Genomic DNA, 20,595 nt, shown 5'->3' with positions numbered 1-20,595 from the left:
CTTGTTTAATTTTTAAAACGTTTTAGTTATTCTTATTTTTGTTTGTTTGTCCAAATAAGTCAAGTAAGACCACAACAAATTAGCAATATGGTGCACTGTTATACAATTTAATAAATCAGAAAATGATGACATTATGCTGTATTTTATTTCTTTAGTTCACTGGGAAAAAAGGTTGAAAACCACTGCCCTAAATCATATCTAAAGCTAAAATTATTTTATAAGACTGATTATTTTGGATTATTGTATTTGTATTGTGAGAGAAGGAGAGAAAGTGAGAGAGAGAGGAAGAGAGAGCAGGTGAAAAAACAGAATGAGGGTGAAGAGGATGGTTTGAGAAAATATGGGAAAAGGATGTTTATAACCTTACGTTATGTGAATGGTTTCTAGGAGAACAGAAAATAGAAACATTGTGTGAAGTGTAAGGAAGAGATGGATACAGGATGTTGTTTGTAAAGGAAAACGAAAGTGAAGAAAAGATGAGAAAGTGACAAATGAAGGTATTCGTAAATGGTATGTTGTTGATTGTGGTTAGCTGCAAGTTTGTTTGTTTGTTTGTTTAGTTGTTTAAGTGAAATGGGAAGAAATCAATAGGAATAATTACATGCAAAATGGAATAAAACTATGAGTGCGATAGATAATGAATGAATAGATGAAATAAGTTTATTTTGGTCATATAATCAACCATCAACCAATTTATGTGAGTAGTTTAACAGTAAATTAGACATATTAACAATCATACACATTCACACAGAACAGAAAAGAAAAAGAATGACCGAAAAAAGAATAGGCGGAAGTCAAAGCTTATATTGGCCTATGATATACAATTACTGAACATTAAATTACCTGGAACATCAACGTTAAAAGATGAAAGTAATTGTTACTATATTTTATAATGTTAAAAAACTTTACTTTTCAAGGGTCTCTTAAACCATAACAAAAAACTACATGTGTTCAGCTCATCACTGAGGATGGTACATCATTTAACTCCTAAAACTAAAATACATTTGTGTTTTTATTTTATTTTACTTGACCTATTTCAAAAATCGATATCCCCCGTAAATGATAGTGTCTCCTCATAATGTAAACAAGCTAAGAATACAAACTGGAAGGCTGTTGTTCTTTACTCGGAAACATAATTGCAATTGTTTTAAACTAAATCTGAACATTTAACACATTATGACTTAAAAAATGGATTGATATGATCATAACAATAATGCTTTGTGTAATATTGAAATGAGCCTTTTAAGTTTAAGTATTGGGTCTATATTTATTCTATAAACATTTCCCCAAACTTCAAAACAATATTACATATGGAAAAATAAATGAATAATATAACATGTGCAGACATTTCTTATTCAGCATGTGTTTTACTTTATACCGAATAGCAATGGATTTGGATATTTTTCTTTAATATGTTCAATATGTGTCTTCCAACATATTAATGATCAATTACTATTCTCAAGAATGTAGTTCATATACTCTGTCAATTTCCACTTGATTTAACTTTAATTTTTGTTTCACAATTTGACTTTGCACCCTGGACAGGTCGCCACATCATCACAGGGCCAACACAGATAGACAGACAACATTCACACACTAGGGCAAATTTAGTCTTATTAATTTCTACATATTGAGATCTATTACTTAAAATAACTACTTAACCACTGTTGTGAAACACCTTTCTAATTTATGGGAGTATTGAGATAGGATTGAGGAAGATGTCTGCTGTGGTGGTGGTTAGTTTGGAAATAAATTTAATAAAAGTAACTTTAAAGTGCAGTCTGACATTTTAGTTTGGAGTAATTTATAGTTTTATTTAGACATTGCAGTACACCATACCATGCGCCCGGGAATCATTTTTGGTGATTTGGCTCCCAAAATTTTTTGTGGTCTTTGGTGTGACTCGGCCGGGGTTTTGAACTTGCGACCTGCCGATCTCAGGGCGGACACTCTAACCAATAATTACAAATAACAGCCTACATTAGTAATTAGAATAAGAGCCGATATGTAAAGTGTTAAAAAGAGGAGAAGTGTGATTAGGGCTGGCGCCTAGAGCATGGCCTTGTATGTTTGTTGTGAATAGGTTAGATAACCTGTCGGAGACAGACAAGGCAAGGACAAGACTCAAAGTGCTTCACAGACAACAAAGTGAAATGAAAGAAAATAAAAGCAAAATTAAAATGCAGACAATAAAAATAAACACAGTGCGGACGTTAAAAGTTAAAAGATTAAAAGATTTAGCTGAAAGATAAGGAGAAACGTGAATAAAAACATTACTTTGTTTTGGAGAGTGTCACGCACAGCGGGAGGTCAGAGTGCAAGCATGACAGCTTGCTCGCGCCTACTGATAGACAAATGATAGTTTAAATTAACTTATACATAATCTTTAAGTGAATTAAAAGGGTACTTAAATACACATGAAGTAGTACGTATAATCTTTGAATTAAGGTTATTGATTAGCAATTAATGGGATAGTTAAGACTGTAATTTAAAAAAAAAAACGTGATATGCAAAATTTAACTAACCGAGAGGATATGAAAACGATGGGTGTACATGTTTTGAGTTCCAAATTCTGGAGGAAAAAACCTCAACAAAACGTAAAACCATTCAGACGGACTTGGGTGGTAGCCACGGTTGTGCTAGGTCAAGCGAGGGTGGAAAGGATGTGAAGCCGGGGTACTGCCAACTTCTCTGAACAAGACAAGCTCCAAAGTTGTAGCCAGAACATGCTCACAAAAAATACAGGTGTGACAACAGGACGAACAGCAGGATACAAACAGACCCCTGCTGGACATAAGTGTCAACGGACAATGTTCAACACAATCTTTGAAGCATTCCTTTGTGGTCAACCTGCACACACCTTGTAATGACCTGCTTACGAACTGTGCCCTGACAATTCAATACCGCACAGAAGGAACTTCCTGATGTTGCCTGACAGCACGACATCAGCGGACAACTAATAGGGACGCCTCCCAGGAACGAATGGAAGACGGGGACTGCTCCAACTGTCCTAGCGCTGGCTGACGGAGGTGCGTCCGTGTGTCCTGCCACCCAAACCGCCAAGGTGTATGATCACCAATTAGACGACTCATAATAGGAGCCTTTTGACTCTTATATATGGTGGGACTCAAGGTATGGCCGCTCATGTGAACTATCCTTAAAACAATTAGAATGGTATAAGATGGACAACTAATGACCCACATTGTTCCCTCTGTCCTGCCTACGAAACCAAAACATTTAGGTCAAATGATAAAAACAGGGCGTAGCTGCCGCTGATTGAACCGATACGCTAATACCACATTTTCAATTATTTCGGTTGTCTGTTAAAAACATAGCTATTGGTTGCAATTTGGACATTCCTGCTGTAGGCTACAAAGAGCTAGCAGCTACACAACAGCTGAGCTAAAACAAAATTTAAGCATCTCAAATATTTATAGTTGCTTATTACATACACAAAGTCGCAGAGAGACAGAAGTCTGTAGAAAGTAATCAGTAACAAACGTGTCCGCATTATTAAACTTTCTACCACAGGAAACATACTGAACAAATACAGCAGTTACTATCAGACTCTAATCCGGATTACCTTGTCTATCAGAGACATGGTTAAAACCCACAACACCTTTCGTTCAAATTAATGTCCCGGGGTACAAGATTACAGAAAAGACAGATCGAGTGACAAAAGGGGGAGGAATTATGATTTATGAAAGGGAAAACATTAAAAGTAGATCAATTTGAGTATGTTGAAATTAAAATCACATGTTCCTCAGAAATGTATTTCAAGGTAATTGTAGTATACCGACCGACCACAGCTAAAGACATTTTTCTTGATTCATTTTCAGACATCCTCAAACAGCATAGTATGAAAGAAGTAACGTCATGGGGGACGTTAATCTGCACTGGTTAAATAAAACACGTAGAAAGAAACTTAAGGATATTATAAACGGCTTCTACATGATACAAATGATAAGCAGCTCTACTAGAATTACAATTGGATGACAAAAAGCAAAGAGAACATCTGTAAATACACGAAAACAAAACCAGAAAGAAGAGTGCTAAAATAAAAATACCATTGGATTAATAAAACAATTTGGATTCTAATAAAGACATGAGGACTCAGCTCTCATAAGAGCAATTAAAACAGGTGTAAATACAGATCGTATGATTTAAAAGTTTGGAGGAACAAAGTTACAATGTTTATGCGGAAGTCTAAGACTGACTTTCACTTAAAATTAATCAAAGCTGCAAAAGGGAACATTAGAAAGTTATGGAAAACCAGATACAAACTTACGGAAAGAGAGCAAACAAGAAACAACACTATAACATTAAATATCAATGGCGCTACTATCGCAGACAGTCTGGACATAAGTAATAATTTTAATGAACATTTCATCCAGTCTGTACAAACCCTGAATAAAGAGTCCCTCAAAATCAGTGCAAATAATTGTCATTTATTCATATGGACTAATTTTAGAATTAACAAATGAAACAAAGTTGAACAAAATCTTCACTGCATTATCAGACTCACGATCTAGAGATATATATATGGGTTGGACACTATCTTCCTAAAAACATATAAGGATTGTATTATTGCTCGTATAACAACGATTGATAAATAAATTAAACGGAAAACACTTTACCTACCACGTCGAGAAACTGCTACTACGATTAAATCCATAAAGCAGGAAATAAAGAAGACCAGAACATGTACAGACCAATTAGCCTTCTCCACGTTATAACAAAAGGAATAGAAAATTTGAAATAAAAAAAAAAGTGGCTTTGGAGCAATCAAGGCTGCTCAGACGGTCACTAAGAGGGGCATTATGTTGACACATCAATTTAATGAGTATTATATTTATCTATGAGAGCAATTTTGTTGTAAATTGTGAGGTATGGCTGTTAAAATCTTGGTTGTTTTTACGAATGATGACAGATGTGAACAAGAGCATGTATGGTCTTTGTGGGATGATGTAAATAAGGTGTGGTTGTATTGTATGGTAAGTATGTGTCCATGAAGGGGCATTTGGTGACTTTTCTTATAATTGAATACATGCTACAGTATGATTATTTTTGATTAATTATTGATTATTATGAATGTATATATTATTATGATTAATTAGTGTCATAATTTTAGTGCTTGATTTGTGGATCCCTTTAATTTAGGTAGCCAGGGGCTACAGATGGAAAGTAGCTATTTAGATATAATCTGGTACAGAACACATCTGTTTCTGAACTTAATGTTTCTGTGCATTGTCCCATCATAGATAAACTAAATTAAATACAACTATTTAGTGAATTATTGAGGCCACAATAATTCACTAGGTGTTGTGAAATATCAAAGTACTATTGCAAAAGCGAACAGTGACCTCAAACATGACCTGTCCTCCGCCTCTGTTCTTGCTGCGCTTGACTATCAGCTGCCTTTTCTTTTTCTTGGATGTTTCTGAAACTACTAATACTACTACTACTACTACTATTACTATTACTACGACTAACACTGTCCCTGTGAGAGGGACAGAGGGGGGAGGTGAGTTTGGATTGGGTCAAGTTTGAGCGTGTTGAGGTTTTATTTAATCGATATGATCAATCCGGTACAAGGATAAAGGAACGTAATGATTTAGATTGACAATTGCAGTGGTTGGCGGAAGCAACCCCAACCTCAAAGGAGGGTGCCAATTCAGTAATTAAATATTTTGTGAATGATCTAATATCCCGACATGGTTTCCCCAAAAAGATTAGGTCAAACAACGGCACCTATTTTAAGAAAACAGGTTAATCTTCTTCAGTCACAAGATCAGCACTTCTCAGGACCAGCAGCTTCCCAGGAAGGTGGAAAGACCATGAGACCAAAATGGTAAGTTTGCAAAATGTAGAATTTGTGTGCCAGTTCCTCTGTGCAGATTTGAGGATGAAAGCAGCCACTCCAGATTCCCTTGCACTCGCTAAGAGGGGCACGGTCAAAGCCGATCCAGGACCAACACCCGATACCTGACTGGAAGGAACCGAGAGGAGAGACAACACCTTGCCAGCGATGACGAGAACAACTAACGTTGCCAGCCAATGTGTCCACCGGGACTCCAGCAGCTGTGGAAAGAAGTGTCGGGAGTGCCGAAGCAGCGAGGAGGCCTGAAGCAAGCCGAGGGCCTGGACCAAAGCCCCACGCCCCATACTCTGCCCCAGCCTTCCCCAAAGCCCCCACAGCTCCAACTCTACCTGAGTTTTCCCCAATTTCGGCCAGCACGCACATGCCACTGAACAGTCTGCCCAATGGACTGAACCACACCCCAAAGAGAGACAGACTGTTTGAGTGGATCTCTTTCTTCACAAAGGCAGCCAAAAGCCCAACGAGGTGTCGGCAGGCCACCAGCCTGAGGCACCACCGAGCCATCTATACGAGCACTAATCGAACATGGACTCATACGAAATTCAGTTGTGTGTTCAAAATTAATTGGTAATTAACAATATTGGTAACTACATCCATTGCAAATGCCGGGAAAAATATTTTTGCAAATGTCTTACAGTCATAAGTCTATATACATTCATCTATTTATGTTCAAGGATGTTCATGATCAAAGTATTTGTTATTCCTTTACTAAATCAAAGGGTAGGCCACTAATTGTGTTCTGTGAGATGGTTTTACTGCAGGCTGGTAACAGCGATCGCTCTGAAGGAGGGTCATAGACGGAATTTTTGCCTCGTATAAAAACATTGAGGTTTTTGCCTCTATCTGCGGTAGAGATTTAAGTTAGTGGTCTATATCAGAAATTGTTTTGGTCCAGGGTCTTAAGACCCTGGAAGGTGGGTATGTAGTAGAATTTCTGACCTTTTGACCTATATTTCTTGTCTTTTAAGAATGTCCGCTCATTTTCAATACTCTTGTATTTTTGTGCCATTGAATGGACCAGTTGTGGGACAAAAGTGAATATTAAGTCGTGCCAACCTGTCTATAGAATGTGTTGACTGTCTAAAGGATTAGAGTTGTTATGGAACAGATAGGAAAAGCAAAACAAGACATTTCACGCACTCGATAAGGAACGATGACGCACAACAGACATATAAAAAATGGCAGAAGACTGGAACTCGCGGGTGATTTTGGCTTGTGTGTGTCTTGTGTGCTCTGGAGTACATTGTGTCTGCTTGCACGGACAATTTAATTCAACCTGCACTTCTGATAATGGGTAAATAAATTTGTTGTACTAAACTACTTTTGTTGCCTGCTTAAGCTTCGGACAATCCACTACAATAATATACAATAAATAATAATATATAATAAAGTTGCATAAATAATCGATTTGTAATGTAACCGTAGCCCTTGAATCGTAATCCAATCGTGAGGTGCTCCGAGATTCCCACCCTTAGTTGTGCATGTTCTGACCTCTGCTCCTGCTCCTTCTGGATCTTTTCCAGGTATTTCTCCAAGCTGTATGGCGTGTCACTCTCCACTTCACTGTAGTCGACCACTTTTTGATTGTGGCGCTTTGGTCGGCCACTCGACGACAAGATGGCAGGGTCCTCGGTCTGAAAGCAGGCCACATATTGAATTAGCATTACAATGGTCTGTTTGATAGGTGACGGTACTTTACTCTAATCCTGTGGAAAAATGACTATTCTATTTACACTTGTATTTAAAAAAGTTAAAAAGTAGCAATATCAACACAGCAACTTGCTCGCCCTGAATTCTACCGACATTTATCCATTAATATGCACACATAGGCTTTACTACAGTTCCGTTTTAGAGTACCACTAGTTTGTCGCAAATGCACCTAAAAAATAGGAAGAAAAAAATATCGAACAGGTGCAAAAAGGGACTTTAACCCTTTCATTGCATTTTGCTCCTAAAATCAATCCATCCAAATTTGATAAAACTAGAGTAAAATGTTTCCCTTTAAACTTTTTATCAGCTGATGTGTATGTCGGAAGATTACCATTCTCTGTTCTGCACACGCCTTGAAGAATGTGAAATGTAAAGTTTGGATAACATACCTTCTGCTGACCAAGCACTTTTGCGATGGTCTTGTTCACCACAGCAGTGTAAAACAGCTCCTGTTTGGCAGTCAGAGGGGCATAAACAATGATCTCTTTCTTCGGCGGAATCTCCAGTGTCACATCAGTCTTTAGTCTCCTCAACAGGAATGGTGTGAGAATCTGAAAATAAGGAAGTCTGTCTCAACAATGTGTGCAATATAAAAGACATTAGCTAAATGTAGTGTTGTGTTCGTAAACTAACCTGGTGCAACATACTAAGGATGTTCCCTTCACGCTCAGCAGCCACCACACTTTCTGCTTCACAGAGTGAGTCGATGTCAAACCATGACTCAAAGCTGCAAAGTGAACAATAAGTTAAAACATTAACAGTATTTGTTCCCACGATGACTTTGTAACTCATTTTGCACAGAGTTCAGGGTTTACAATGCATTCATTTATTTGTGGCGGGCTGTACAGGTGCAAAGGTGGCAGTACCGCTTTAATGCGCCTTATAATACGGTGTGCCTTTTGTATGAAAATAGACCTGAATAGACCCTCTCATCGGCAGTGTGCCTTGTAATCCGGTGCGCCCTATGGTTCAGAAAATACAGTAAATGTATCAAGGCAATATTAAATTTCACTAGAAAGAACCCTACATTCAATAATGGTGCAACACAAAAATTACGCCACAAACAATGGGCAAACAAAATGCCAACTTCCCTTAAGCAAGCTGAAGTAGGGCTGCAACGATTCATCGATTAAATCAATGAATTTGATTTGAAAAAAAAACTATATTTATTTTGTTGTCTCGATGAAGAGTTTAATAAAAAATACCCCAAAAAATTTCCAGCAATACTTGCGTAAATTTAGTTCACATGAGTAGTGCACGTACGGTAATGTACAGTAGATTGCGTTGTGGGTGATGTCGCCTGTGTGTGCGTGGCGGGTGAGTTCGCTCAAAGAAGAGTAAGAAAGAGAGCATAGGGCCCGAACAGGAAGAGAAAAGCCATCAAAGCCGCTTTGACTGCTTTTGTGTAAATTCACAGCCTCCCTGCGTGTACGAGACAGTGGTTCGTGACATGCCTGAACGCCAGACAAATGCCTCAGATCGACAAGCAATTATTATTAAATATAATTAACTGTGAAAAATTATAGACACTTATATGCTCTGTTAAACCACTAACAGTAAGATAATAGCAAGTGAAGGTGTTATGTTATTTTGGATTAAAAAAATCACACCTAGCGGCCACCGCTGTTGCTCACTGCTCCCCTCACCTCCCGGGGGTGGAACAAGGGGATGGGTCAAATGCAGTGGGTAATTTCACCACACCTAGTGCGTGTGTGACTATCAGTGGTACTTTAACTTTAACATGGTTAAAATATGATTCTGATGTTAATACTTTGATTAGCGCAGCCTCACCTGGATTGCACCTCCAGTGGCCCCCAGGTAAATTGAGTTTGAGACCCCATTCTACATAGTCAAGTCTTCTGGGCATTTGCTAAGCTATCCAATTTCTGCCATGTTTTTTTTATCTGAGTGTTTTAGCCTTTTTGTGGTGGAATACGTCCCAAATTAGAGGGGTTTATTCATGGGGATCCCCATTAGCTGTGCTGTTGCTAGCATAGAAAAAAAACTAGTTTTCAAAATTAACGTATCAGATTAGACTGACAATCCCTAGTCAAGGACAGCCTTAAAGTTGTGGCATGCTTGGATCAATAGTTTCCATTTAATGCCGGGATACCAGGGACATCGACAAGGTTTAAAACAGGTGGCGATAGACGAGCTTCAGTATATTAATTGCTTTACAGCAGGGGTGGGCAATTAATTTTTACCGGGGGCCGCATGAGCAACCCGAGCACTGCTGGAGGGCCACACCGACAATATTTCAATTAAATTTTGCTCATTATTTTTGATATACCGTAAAATAGATAATAATATTTTCATTTAACCTAACTTATCTTTATTCAAAAGCAGATGGCTTTTGATGGTTTTATTTTTAACGCTTTCTTACACAACACTTCCTGATGTATATTACAATACAAAAATTTAAATTTATGTCACTTTATCCTGCATCCTCTTTGTTGTGAACGTAGCACGCCTGTAAGGTGATTGGCGAAGAAGGAGGAAGCGTTGCTGTTGCGGAAATGAGGAGTGAGGATTGGTTTTCCTTTTGGAAAGAACGAGATAAGTTGAGCTGTGTTAGTATAGCATGCTCAATAAAAGTTTAAAAAGAGCATCAAACTTGGTGTGCACTTCTTCTGGACGCTACAATTGATGTCACAAGTGGGATGAAATGCCTCCCAGTTCGCCTTGCCATCAAACCTGGGAGTCTTCATTGAGGGCGGAATTCCCCCGTGGCAAGCAGCGTGGCTGCACCTGTAAATGCTGTCTCTCTCTCTGTCTCTCTCTCTCTTTGCGGCGAGCTCCTCACGTGGCACGTACCTCCCGATGACGTAGCACACAAACAGTGCAGTATGCGCAAAGTTTTACTTCTGACACCAATTGTAGCGTCCAGAAGAAGTCCACACCAAGTCTGACGCTCTTTTTAAACTTTTATTGAGCAAGCTATACTAACACAGCTCAACATATCTCGTTCCTTCCACACGCACGTCTCCTCGCTCCTCATTTACGCAACTCAAGAAGACAACATCTACTTCAGCAGGTCGTTACACTATATTCTTTAAACACAGCAACGTGTGTACCACAAATAAGCACACGGCTTTACCTTTACTTGGCAGTCCATGTCTTTATTAAAACACGCCATTCGTCATCAACTTCTCTCTTTTTAGCGTCTCGGGGATAACCGGGCATCACTTGTCGCTGTGCGCCTTCCCTCACAGGACATACGCACATATAACACTTTTCAAAATAAAAGCAGCACAGTTGTATTGCACGCACGACAAAGATGTTTTTTTAAATGTATTTTGTATTTGTGATTGCCGCTGCGCGCACGAGCATACATCCACACGGAAGTAATACAAATAACGCTTTTCAAAACAAAAGCAGCACCGTTGTATTGCACACTCGAAATAGATACTTTTTTTAATGTATTTTGTAATTTATAATTGGCCTCACGCGGGCCGGACAGGGACGTACAAAGGGCCGGATGCGGCCCACGGGCCGCAGAATGCCCAGGTCTGCTTTACAGCACTACTGTGGAGCTTAGTCAAGGACAGCCTTAAAGTTGTGGCATGCTTGGATCAATATTTTCCATTTAATGCCGTGATACCAGGGACATCGACAAGGTTTAAAACAGGTGGCGATAGACGAGCTTCAGTATATTAATTGCTTTACAGCACTACTGTGGAGCTTACCTCTTTAAGTCATCAAAGACCTCTGGGAGGAGGAAGTTGAGAAGGGACCAAAGCTCAGCCAGGTTGTTCTGCAGTGGAGTGCCCGTAAGAAGAAGCTTGTTGTCAGTGGGCAGCATCTTTAACTCACGCACCAGGCGACAGTTCAGGTTTTTGATCCTGTGGCCCTCATCCACAATCAAGTACTTCCACTGACAGCGCTGGAAGAGACAACAAACGTCAGCTTCCACCACAACCGACAATGCTCGGGCCTATCCCAGCTAGAAGTCCACTACCAGTGACTTAATATTTTACAATAACAATCATTAATTTACCTAATGAATTACAATATATAAAGAGCCTTTTCGCTGAATCGCGCCATTTGTGTTTGCAGGAAATAAAATGTATAAATGCATAATAAAATTAATTTTAATTTTTTTTTTACTATGCAAAACATCCTTCACATTAATTTGATTGCATAATCAATACAATTTAAAATATTAATTTAAACTACCTGGAAGAATGGAGAAATGGCATTTGTTGCCTGTCCCTACTTCCTAATATTATACTTAACCATGAAATATAATCATTTAAATCCATCCATTCATCTTCTACTGCTTGTCCCTATTGGGCGATAGGCAAGGTCTGGACAAGTCGCCACCTCACCGCAGAGCCAACACAGACAGACAACCATTCACGCTCACATTCACAATCCTTCAATTTCCAATTTTTTTTACCTACTTGTTACTTCTTATTCTAATAAGAAAACAAAACCAATATAGTTAAATTTCACAGTTTAGTGGTGTCTCTCGGTTTTCCCTTAGTCCCGTTACCCCAACTCATTACCCTGTCCAAAACTCATTACCCTGTCCGAAAAATGTAGACTACTACACAATTTGCATGGTCTACAGCAGTACTTCTCAAATATTTTCTGATACACCCCCCTCCTGGAAGAAAAAGTATTTTGCATCCCCCACTCTCCACCATGGCTATAAATAGTGTAATGTGTCTACAAAGTTGTTATAACTGTACCGCTGCATAACAATATAAGCTTATTAACATTTAAAGGAAACCACACACGGGTCTTTCCTTGTCTCCCACCGTAGTTACAGTGAAGCCAAGTGCGACATACGCACTTGGCTTACGCATCATACTCGGGTATGGCATAAAAAAGCATGTTAAAAAGCATGTTACCCGAGGTCACACATAGGGGGGGGGGCCCACCCCACTATTTGAGAAGGACTGGTCTACAGGAAGTGACATCATTAAGATCAGGAAGGAAGGTGAACATTAAATTTAATGTTTAATGTTGGGGATGTGTGTGTGAATTACTTCTATTTGATGTTCAATTATTTTGTTCGTTTTGTTGTTGAATAAACTCATCAGTTTAGTGTCAACATGCAATCAGCATGAATGCTATGTTGCTATAGTTAATGTGTTTGTTCATTTTAGGCTAAAAACTCACTACTGCTACCTTTCAGTCCTGTTTCTCAAAATAAGTCATCAGGTGATCAGGTCAATGCATATATCGGTGTAAAGAAGACTGAAGAAACTCAGAGTGGTGTTTGGCAACAAATATTGCTTCAAAATAAACCAATACATTAGATAATAGTTATCAAGTTTTCAGGAAAATGAATGTCATTTGTAAAACATTTTTTCTTAAAAAAAAAGAAAATAGTGTCAAAATATTGGGACCTTTCAAAAATGTGTTTAAAATTATGCGATCTAATAATGTACTTTGATTAATCAATATATAAAAGTATTAATCAGCTTTAAAAAAAAAAAATTTTTTGACGACAGGACCAGTATATAGTTTTAGAGTTGGAAAAAATGCAATAATTTGTTTGCTCATGAATTAGTTGACAATAACAACATTGATTTTTAAAAAGTAATCGACAAAGATTTGTAATTGTCACTTAATAAAATTTTAATTGATAGACCACCAGAAATGTTCATGTTTACACTTGTATTACTTTAGGTTCAAGGTTCAACTTTATTGTCCCCGCGGGGAAATTTGTCTTGGGCACAGTGCATCATTGCTTTCTTAACATACACAAAAACAACAGAACAAAAACACAAGCGCAGACACAACTAAAACCAGACAACTAACATTTAAACATCAGAACATGGAGCTTGATAGACATAGATGGCACTTTGATGTAGGCATAAAATCTACAGTATGGAGATAAAGATAAAGTGCCAGTGTGCATTGCACTAGAGCTCATAGATAAAGTGCTTTGTGCTAAAGTGCTTAGTTCTAAAGTGCTATGTGCTAAAAAAGTGCTAACCTATGTATTAACATTCTATTGCACCTTGTTGGTCAGCTTAATGGAGGCTGGGACAAATGATAATTTAAGGCGGTTCGATTTGCATAGTGGGACCCGGAGTCTTCTCCCTGATGGCAGGGTTCTATATTCAGGGAAGAGTGGGTGTTGTGAGTTGGAAATAATTTTCTTAGCTTTTTTCCTAACTGCCTGCTCATAGATACTCTGTGTAGGCTCATATTCTTTCCTCCCTACGATTTTCATTGCCGTTTTATGCATGCCGGCCAGTTTGTTTTTTAGCTTAATGGTTAGGTTGCCAAACCATGAGGTGATCCCGTATCTAATGATGCTCTCTACAATGGCACGGTAGAAAATCATCATGATGTGGGTGCTTACGCCGTACAATCTTAATCTTCGCAAAAAATATAGCATCTGTTGCAGTCTATTGCACAGTTTGTCAATATGTGTCTTCCAGCAGAGAAGATTATCAATATGAATCCCTAAATATTTATATGAGGATACCTGGGTGATTTCCTGATTTTTGATGACCACTGGCTCATGGTCAGTCACTTTCCTCGGATCCAAAACCATTTCCTGTGTCTTGGTCACATTTAAAATAAGATAGTTGGTATCACACCACCTAATAAATAGGTCTATCTCGTCTTGGTACACAGAGGGGTCCGTATCCTTGTGTAGAAGGCTTAGGAGCACGGTATCGTCCGCAAATTTCACCATATAATTGTTAGGGTGCACAGTCCTACAATCATTGGTGTACAATGTAAACAGTGTTGGTGATACAACGCAACCCTGTGGGACGCCTGTGTTGCAGTGTTTGGTGTCTGACAGTGTTCTGTTGACCTTCACTTGCTGTGTTCTGTTTGTTAAAAAAGAGTGGAACCATTTGATCAAGGTGGAGTTTACACCCATGTCTTTGAGCTTCTCCAAGAGTATGTGAATTTGCACTGTATTAAAAGCTGAGCTGAAATCAACAAATACAATTCTAGCATAAGCTTTTGTGTTCTCAAGGTGCTTGGAGATAAAGTGCAAGGTGCAAAGGATTGCATCATCAGTACTGCATTCCTGCTTGTACGCAAACTGGTACACATCTAACTTTGGCTTGACATCCTTCATGAGCAGTGACAACAAATTTTTCAAAACATTTCATAACAATCGAAGTGAGAGCTACGGGACGAAAGTCGTTGTTTACTGTGACACCGGGCTTTTTAGGCACTGGAGTTATTATTGACTTCTTCCACAGAGCTGGAACAGTGTGAGTGTTAAGTGACTGTTGGAATATTGGACACCATGCTGTAGTTAGTTCCTCTGCACAGCTTTTGAGCAAAAAAGCTGGGAGGCCGTCAGGGCCTGCGGCCTTGCCTGTACGTACTCTACTAAAGAGACGGCGAATGCTGGTCGGGTCGACTTCCAGGCAGCAGGTGTCATCAGTGTCTGGCAGGGACTGCAAAACACTGTCACACTCCTGAGAGAAGTTTTGATGGTCGAATCACAAATAAAAGTAATTTAGCTCATTTGATTTTTGCTGCTCATCCAGGGTGATGATTTGTTTCTTTGCAGGGTTCATATTAGTTACTGATTTCATTGTGTCCCAAAGTTTTTTTGTATTTGACATTTGGAGATGATGTTCCATTGTTTGCCTATGTTGTTCTCTTGCATTAGTGAGAAGTTGTTTGAGTTCTTTTTGGACAACTGACAGTCCTGCTCTGTCTTTACTTTTAAAGGCCTGCTTTTTCCTATTTATGCAGTCTTTTATTTCTTTTGTTACATAGGGTTTGTTATTGGGATATACTACAATGTTTTTCTTGGGTACCACATTGCCAACACAAAACTCAATGTAGTCCGTTATAGTTACTGTAGCCTCATCTAGTCCTAGTGCATGGAACAGGGACCAGTCTGTGCACATGAAACACCCCTTCAGTGTCTCAATAGCATCGTCTGACCACACATTAATTGTCTTATGCTCAGGTTTAATTGATTTAAAAACAGATTTATATGTGGGTATTAGATGTATAGTGTTGTGATCCGAGTTAGAAAGGGGGGGCTTTGGTTTTGCTAAATATATCCCCCCTTTATATTGCCATAGCATTTATCTAGAATCTTGTAATTTCTTGTGTCACATTTTACAAATTGTTCAAAGCCCGGCAAGGCAGTCTCCAGTTTACAATGGTTAAAGTCACCCAAAAAGAAAACAGGAGCTCCGGGTGTGCGCTGCAGCAAGGTGCACCAATAATTGCAGCTAAATTACCTTAACAGTACTGGATGAAAATAATTTCTGTACTGAATGTCAAGTTTGCAGGACATCTTGCACTTTAAGTCTGTTGATTTATTTATTACTGTGGTCGTATACTCATGTGGTTGTATATCTTTAAACCATTTGTTTTACTGTAATTTGTAACAAAGGAATTTCCTAGAATAGGTTTTAAATCAAGTCGCGTACTCAACGTCAAACTCGAACGTGTACAGCAGATCATAAGCAATAATCGTTTGACTAGCAGACTAATGGGAAAAAAAATTACACACTAATGGCTGCCTTTGTTTATACTGAGATACAAATAGCACAGATTTGGAGGAATGATCGTCTATCAAAGTGGATAAAACAAGTTTAGATTATTTTAAAAGTTAGGTGAAAGGGTGTAAAGGCCCTTAAAATACTAATTAAATCAGCTTTTCTTAAATATAGATTTCTAGAGCCTGTTCTGTAACCATTTGATCAGAGAAATAGTGACAGTACCTGAAGGAATTTTCTGTCGATCATGGCAATCTCAAATGAAGTGATGACCACAGGACACATATTGAGGGGCCCCTGAGGTTTGCGAATGTGCTTAAGTAGTTTGCTCCTCTCTGATTGGGGGCCATGATAAAGCTGCACAGACACCTAGAAGAGAGAGAGTCAAATTAAGAGAAAGGAAACAAAAACACTGCTCTGTGTGCACCACGGCGATGGCGTGGATTCGATCCCCGGCTTCCACCACGCTAGTCACAGCCGTTCTGTCCTTGGGTATTAGTGTGTGAATGTGTTGTAGTGTCAAAGCGCTTTGAGTAGAAGGTAGAAAAGTGCCATACAAGTATAACCCATTTACCATCTAGTACGCGCTATATGGTCCACTCGGGGACAAAATTTGGGATTACCGGTAGTTAATATCACCAGATCCATCAAATTCTGTGAAGACAGTCATTCTATCCGCCAACAACAAACTTTGGTTTACCAACTAAAAGGACTTGCTCAAATAAGAGTGACCCTTGTGATATGGTGACAAAGCAAAGTTGAAAATAAATTAATGAGCTACACGAGACCCCGTGGAACCACCACCCTTGTGTAGCTTCAAGGAACATAAAGGTACTGTACTGTGTGAGGTTATGGTGGCAGATGGACGGAAGCACATTGCAATCATTCATTTAGTTTGTTCGGTTCTTGGGACATGGAACATCACCTTTCTGAGTTGTGGGTGAAAGCGGTTCTGACTAGATTTTGTACTTTTCAAATTTCTTCTAGTCAGACTACATATTTTCAGTACAATGAATGGAGATTTTACCTGACCTGTTTCGACTGTCATTTGCAGTCTTTAGTAGGGTCACCTGACTACTGTGACTGTTGCCTATCAGATGTTCTTATAGGTTTAGCCAACCAGGCAGACCTGTCAGTTTTACCTGGTTGGCTGCCCCCACTCCCCACATTTGATGGTTAATGGAGGAGGGAGTCCCTGGTATGAGAGGTCATGAATGCTCCCTTATCCTAAATGAAGGTGTCCCTTGGCTGCTTATTAATTTTGATTGCCTCCTTAATCTGATGTTTTGATTTTTGTTAGTTTCCACCCTTAAGAAGACTGTGGATGACAGTCAAAACATCCATCCATTTTCTGCCGCTTGTCCCTTTCGGGGTCACGGGGGGTGCTGGAGCCTTTCTCAGCTAAATTCGGGCGGTAGGCGGGTTACATCCTGGACAAGTCGCCACCTCATCGCAGGGCCAACAGTCAAAACATGTCTAGTAAAATTTCTATTCATTGAACCTAAAATATATTGTTTATCTAAAAGAAAATTGAAAAGTACAATGAACATTTTAGAGTGACAAAATGGTGGTTTGATTTTCGGAACCACAATCTTCACAAGGGGTCCGGAATTTATTCCACACTGGAATCACCAGTGGATTTGCTGCTAAGGAAAGGTGTCAAGAAGATGTTAATAGCCCACTGGCTGTCCAAAACAGAATTATCCATTTATTGCACATTGACTTGTGACTTTGTCCAGAGACATAAGGAGAATAGCTGAGAAAGGATTTAACAACTGTGTGCATTGACTTGTGACTTTGTCCAGAGACATAAGGAGAATAGCTGAGAAAAACTGTGTGCATATTTTTTAGATTCTTTGTATATGATATGTTATACTCTTATCTAACAGAACTGCTGTGGTATTTTTTTCCGGAATTAAAACACTTCTTTGTGGTCTATATAACCCGTAATAGTGGTTCTTTGGTCAAAATGTTGCTTAGATTATATTTTGTTTTCTTAAGGATGCTCCGTTTTGTGGCCAGTCTTATTTACGTAGCTTTACTTCAACTGCATCTTCGTCCCGCCCACTTTTTTGTAGTATTTATCGCTTCCATATCGAGTTTACTGACAGACAAGTTAGAACTATATGCTACTTTGTATCAGAAATGGCAACAGCTACTTTGTCCTAGAAATGGCAACAGCAAAGGATGCATGTGCATGTACGAGCCAGTCTGCCCTAAAACAAGGGGATAGAGAAAAATACGATACTTATTGATTACGTGAAACTACAAAGGCGAACTCGCGAAAAACTATTCTGGTAAATCTCTACCATATATGTAGATATCTGCGGACGTCCCAGATTGTAAAAACTTCCCAAATTGGCCAAATCCCAAACAATTAGTTTGGAGGAAGTATGAAGGAGGGCAAAATGTGTTTTATAAAATATCTCCGCCATGCCTCTATTGAGGGATTTAAAATGTTTGGGACTTATGCAGATACCAAATACACATAAACAAGTACCAATAGGTAAGAAAAGTTGGTTTTGCATAATAGGTCCCCTTCAAGTAAGGACCTCCATCGGAGTCTTCTGTTGTGTCTACTAAGCCAGCAAGAAGTAACTTAAGTTGGTAGAGTTAATAACTACAAACTTAACACTACTCTAAGTCTTGTAGGAGATTAGGCTCAAAAGTTGCACTGCAGAGGATGCAGCGTTCGTTTACCCCTCTTAGATGAAACTACTTTAGGACAAATATTGCATTGAGCCAAGTTTTAAGTCTTTTTGTTAGTGAGCATTTCATCACCTGCTGTCGGTGGAGGTGTCATAACTACGTCTGTTAGCTGAATAAAAAATACTGATAGCCATATTATTTCACAGTTTTCCTGTACTGACACAAGTAGGGACCATTTCCAAAACACAAAGGTTCTCAGTGTACATCAGTACTGTCCAGTGATAGTACTACGACAACTAGTAAACAGTACCCCCCACACCTACCTGGGGTGTGAAGCGCTTAAATTCATTGATCCAGTTGGGCAGAGTAGAAAGTGGTGCCACCACCAGGAAGGGCCCCATCACTTTCTTTTCGATCATCATGGCAATGTGGGCAATACACTGGATGGTTTTTCCCAGACCCATTTCATCAGCAAGAATTCCATTAATGCCATTCTCCCACAACATCTGACATAAAAAGAAAAGTTGAAGGAGAAAGCTTGTTCACGGTTAAAAATATTTTAATAAATTAAAAATTGGGAATTGTAAAAAAATTAAATTTTTCATGGAACTGTCAGCATGACATTTAACATTTTAACTCATCTTTATGATCTTGCTATTTGCATTCAGGTTGTCCCTCGCATTAGGCCATTGTATGGTGTTTGGTCCCATAAAACTGGCACATTAAGTCCACTGATTCGTGTTTAAGTTCAGTACACTTTACCTCATCTAGCACAACTAAAAGAAGTGGGACAAGGCCAGGCATAATTGTCTCATGCAAACCAAAATGTAACAGAGTCCTAGAATGACGAATGCTAGTAGTTCCTGGTACATTAGGTGTCCTTTCAAAATAATATTAGCGCAAAGTGTTGTCATTGGATCAGGATACAATTATACTCACTCGAAGCCACTCGACGCCCTCGATCTGGTACCACCTCATGACCCCGCCTGTGAAGAGCAGTGGCTGCTGAGCGGGGACTGGTTCTCCGTTCACCTTCCTATCAGGGTCCAAGAGATGTTTGGCGTTATCTCGCACCGTTTCGGCCAGGCGATTCTTAATGTCTTCGTTGGAGTCGCTAATGCTCTCGATATCCTTGGCGTCTAGTTTCTTCTGGTCAAGGGCCATTTCCTGATAAAGAATGTTGAACAAACAGTGGTTGAAGACAGAAACAGACTCGATTACCTCATCAAGTCAGACTATGTGGTATATCAACCAAATCCTGCCTATTATATATACCGGTACAATTATCCCCGCAAATATTGGTTATTTGTTGCCATTTTGCCAATCAAAATCGTCCTCCAAATGGCACTATAACTTTCTAGCCAATCAATTCTAATTACTGCACTAAACAGTAACAAATGGTTTGTCAAGGAAAGTAAGTGCAATGAGTTGGGACAACGGAAGCACTGACTGACAGGCACTTTTCAACCGCAAAACATGTCTGCAAAAGGTGTTTTGGAAAGGGTGTCCTGATACAACTTTTCCACTTCAGATACGATAGTGATATTGGAGTCTTGAGTACTGGCCAGTACCGATATTGATCCTATACAATATTAGCAGGAATTTTAAGTTGTACTTTTATTACATTGTGGTGTGGAATGTTAGAAAAGGTTTGATCATGTGAAATTAGTGAAACAGAGAACAATTGATTTATGCTGTCTTTAAGTTAAAGTGGGGTGGAAATAGTTTTTGGTGACAACTAGCGGTCACAATAATTAAGTTATGCTGGCATGTTTGTTACTTGATACTTTTTAATACGCTCCTGCCTTGGCGACTTTGTACATACGTAAGTAATATGCAACTATAATGTTTTGATACTTGTTTATATTGACAAATGTGTTAGACTGCAATACTGTTTAATTAAGG

General features: G+C 39.0%; 1 protein-coding gene across 2 annotated transcripts in view; it reads right to left on the bottom strand.

Moving 5' to 3' along the window:
- Positions 1–20,595, bottom strand: part of hells (helicase, lymphoid specific) — a 50,285-nt gene that overhangs the window by 15,547 nt on the left and 14,143 nt on the right. Inside the window, exons 9-16 of one of the 2 annotated variants that reach the window (XM_062058950.1) lie at positions 19,630–19,857; positions 19,014–19,196; positions 16,267–16,410; positions 11,409–11,474; positions 11,278–11,345; positions 8,225–8,318; positions 7,981–8,142; positions 7,373–7,515 (exon numbers count right to left, since the gene is read on the bottom strand). In XM_062058950.1, the coding sequence (XP_061914934.1) occupies positions 7,373–7,515; positions 7,981–8,142; positions 8,225–8,318; positions 11,278–11,345; positions 11,409–11,474; positions 16,267–16,410; positions 19,014–19,196; positions 19,630–19,857 (1,088 nt within the window). Of the gene's footprint in view, positions 1–7,372; positions 7,516–7,980; positions 8,143–8,224; positions 8,319–11,277; positions 11,475–16,266; positions 16,411–19,013; positions 19,197–19,629; positions 19,858–20,595 lie in introns of both variants that reach the window. The other variant, XM_062058949.1, reaches the window with a different exon arrangement.

The sequence above is a fragment of the Entelurus aequoreus genome, linkage group LG09 (genome assembly GCF_033978785.1).
Source record: "Entelurus aequoreus isolate RoL-2023_Sb linkage group LG09, RoL_Eaeq_v1.1, whole genome shotgun sequence".
Classification (NCBI taxonomy): domain Eukaryota; kingdom Metazoa; phylum Chordata; class Actinopteri; order Syngnathiformes; family Syngnathidae; genus Entelurus; species Entelurus aequoreus.
The sequence above is the reverse complement of the archived record's forward strand: the minus strand, read 5'-3'. Positions and strand labels throughout refer to the sequence as shown.